At 41.4% G+C, this 2,842-nt stretch overlaps 1 protein-coding gene across 1 annotated transcript in view; it reads right to left on the bottom strand.

The window, feature by feature from the left end:
• Nucleotides 1-501: 501 nt before the first annotated feature.
• Nucleotides 502-2,842, bottom strand: part of LOC137969966 (caprin-1-like) — a 13,380-nt gene continuing 11,039 nt past the window's right edge. Inside the window, exons 8-9 of the mRNA XM_068816389.1 lie at nt 2,314-2,507; nt 502-1,466 (exon numbers count right to left, since the gene is read on the bottom strand). Of these exons, the coding sequence (XP_068672490.1) occupies nt 1,374-1,466; nt 2,314-2,507 (287 nt within the window). The 3' untranslated portion in view covers nt 502-1,373. The remainder of the gene's footprint in view (nt 1,467-2,313; nt 2,508-2,842) is intronic.

Here is a 2,842-nt window from a genome sequence, read left to right as displayed (position 1 = left end):
ATAGCTAAAACTTATATTTTGAAGTGACGTTTTCGTCACCAGAGCCGTCGTGGTTTCCTAAACTCCCGACTACCTCATACCGGAACGAGTCGTACGAGAGCGAGTTTGCCCCGGTTGTTGCAGCGAAGCGAGAATTTCGTTCCGGTACGAAATTCCGCGTCAGCGTCATGTGAACCAATAACCACTCGTCTCGGTATGAAATTGACATCTGGGAGGCCTGGAACGAGTAGCAAATGTATCACGTGTACCTTCACGTGAACACAACATGAAATCCCGAATGCACTAAGCAGACACGACACGAAATCAAGTATTCACCACCGTATGGCTTGCGCCGGGGTGAATTTTCTCATGTAAACAACTCCTTAGCAAAATGGTGTCTCGTGCACGATCAAGAGGGTAAAAAAGCAAACAAAGACTTGCGATGACCCATAAACGAATGGTCTAGGAAAACGTACCTTAACACCGCTCTGGCATTTATATCTGAATACTAGCAACCAAATATTTTATAATCCTATGCAACGAACAGTTTATTCTATTTACATTACAGTAGTTTCACAGGAAAGAATCCACCCTGCCTTTGTGTAGCCTCTCTTATGAAACAAAATTATCATCATGATCAATGGCCAAAGAAGAACTTAAATTAATAACAAAACAGTTCTTTTCTACTTTGAAAGAATTAGAATCCTTTAGAACCCTTAAGAGTAGCAAATTGCTCCAAGTGGCAAAACTCCCATATTTTATTACTTATCAAGAACTGAAAAAGCCCACAGAGAAGTCATCACTTGCATTAAGTGTTCCGTTTTCCTTATCACAGAAGAAAGTATTTCCAACAATTCCTGGTTGAAACCATTTACAACATTCATGAATCAAAAGTTTCAGTGCCACGCAATTTCGATTCACGTTTTGTACAATGAAAAAAAATTCACTGAGAGTTTCTTCCACGATTCTCTTCTTATTGCAGGAATTTAAAAAAAATGTTTTTTCCCGTAAGGTAAGTACTTCCAATTTCTTTTTATTTTAAATATTCCAAAGGGCCAGCCAAACAACAATAGCGTCGACACAATTGTGCCGTTTTTTGCTATTTTCTTTCGAGTTTTTAATGAACAGAATAGACAGTTCATCCCAAGAGACGATAGAAGTCTTGTGTACTTGAAGAATTATGAACGTGAAAAACCTTGGGTCTTTCTTTGTCTTGTCAAGTTGATTCTCCCATAACTACCACAAGTCACTTCAAATTGACCATGCACATGACCTCCCACACAAGCCCATCAGCTTGTAACCAGGTCAGTTGTTGTAACTTTATGCCAAAAGCTCCATCAAAATCTTCCTAAAATTGTGAAGGTAAGTTTCAAAGTTAAGCTGCGTAAAAGCTGTTACTGCTGAGGAGGGCCACGACCACGCGACGCTCCCCGCCCTCCTCTGAAAGGTCCACCTCGCCCACCTCTTCCAGATCTCTGGTAATTATCCTGAAAGGAATAGAAATTAATATCCTTCAGTTGATAGTTTAATAAACCCACACTAACTGTCTTCTAAGAGACCTAAGTCTCAACAATCTTGGATGTACCTTGAAATGGAGTGTATTAATGTTATGAGTTCAAGTTCGAGTTCGAGTTATAATTTCGAGTTAGAATGTCAAGTTAAATAACCCTAACCCTAACCCTAACCCCAACCCTAGCCCTAACTTAACGCTGAACCCTAACCCTAACTACGAGTCTGAGTCTAAATAATTATTAAACACAAGGTTTCATCATGTTAATTTACTTAAAGCAGGGGTTTCAATAGAAGCCGGTTACCGGCGGTATACCGCCGCCTGCTTTGCCTCACACCGCCGGCTAGTTTGCCTTGATTTTCACTAAAAATGCTATCATAAACTTGTCAAACTGCCGCCTTCAATGGGCTATCATGGACGGCTATTTCAGAAGTCATTGAAACCCCTGAACTTACAATAGACCTTTTTACCAATACGGCGGCCATTTTGATTTCTATTGTTTCAAATAGATATTATGGGATGCCCAGGGGGCAAATACATATAAATTTGCCCCCTGAGCATCCCATAATATCTTTTGAAACAATAGAAAACAAAATGGCCGCCGTACCTGCAAAAAGGTCTCTTGAACGCTCATCTTCCGCAACCTCTTCCGCTATTTTGAGAACACGTGTTTTTACGTTGCATTACCACTGACCAAAAGTAGTCAACTCTAACTCGAAACTCGAACTCGAAGTTACTCGAACTCGAAACTCGCACTCGAAGTTACTCAAACTCGAAACTCGAACTTGGACAGACCCCTTGAAATGAAGGACAAACTTTCTCACCTGTTGCTGTCCAAATCCTCCTCTTCCTCCTCTAGGGGGTCCACCGTAACCGCCTCTACCGCCACGTCTATTCCCTCTTTCCCCTGGTGGGCCTCCACGGCGATTGAAACCACCATCTCCCCTGCGGTAATATCCGCGACCTCCGCGGCCCCCACGCGGGAAGCCATTAGAATGCTGAACTGTGTTAAAGCCACCTACATGTACAAAGGATGGAAAACTCCAACTTAAAGGGGCTGTGTCACAAAATTTAGCCAATTCCAGCAACTGGGCACTGGCAACCAAATCAAGCAAAAAAAAATAGTGACTAATACATTGCAGGAAGCAGCAAACACAAAAGGAGGCAGGGAGGGGTAAAACTGAAGAAGATGTACATGTACAGTGACTGGATTGCAATTGCTGGAAAATGGGTGAAATATGCTCCAAAAATTAATTTCAACCCCCCTTCACAAAACGACAATGTTAAGGTTAAAAATATAAATGTGAGAAATCTTGATATGATTACCCTAACTGTATCTAAGGACAGAATGTT

Source organism: Montipora foliosa, chromosome 9, assembly GCF_036669935.1.
Source record: "Montipora foliosa isolate CH-2021 chromosome 9, ASM3666993v2, whole genome shotgun sequence".
Classification (NCBI taxonomy): Eukaryota; Metazoa; Cnidaria; class Anthozoa; order Scleractinia; family Acroporidae; genus Montipora; species Montipora foliosa.
This window is presented reverse-complemented; position numbering and strand designations above follow the sequence as displayed.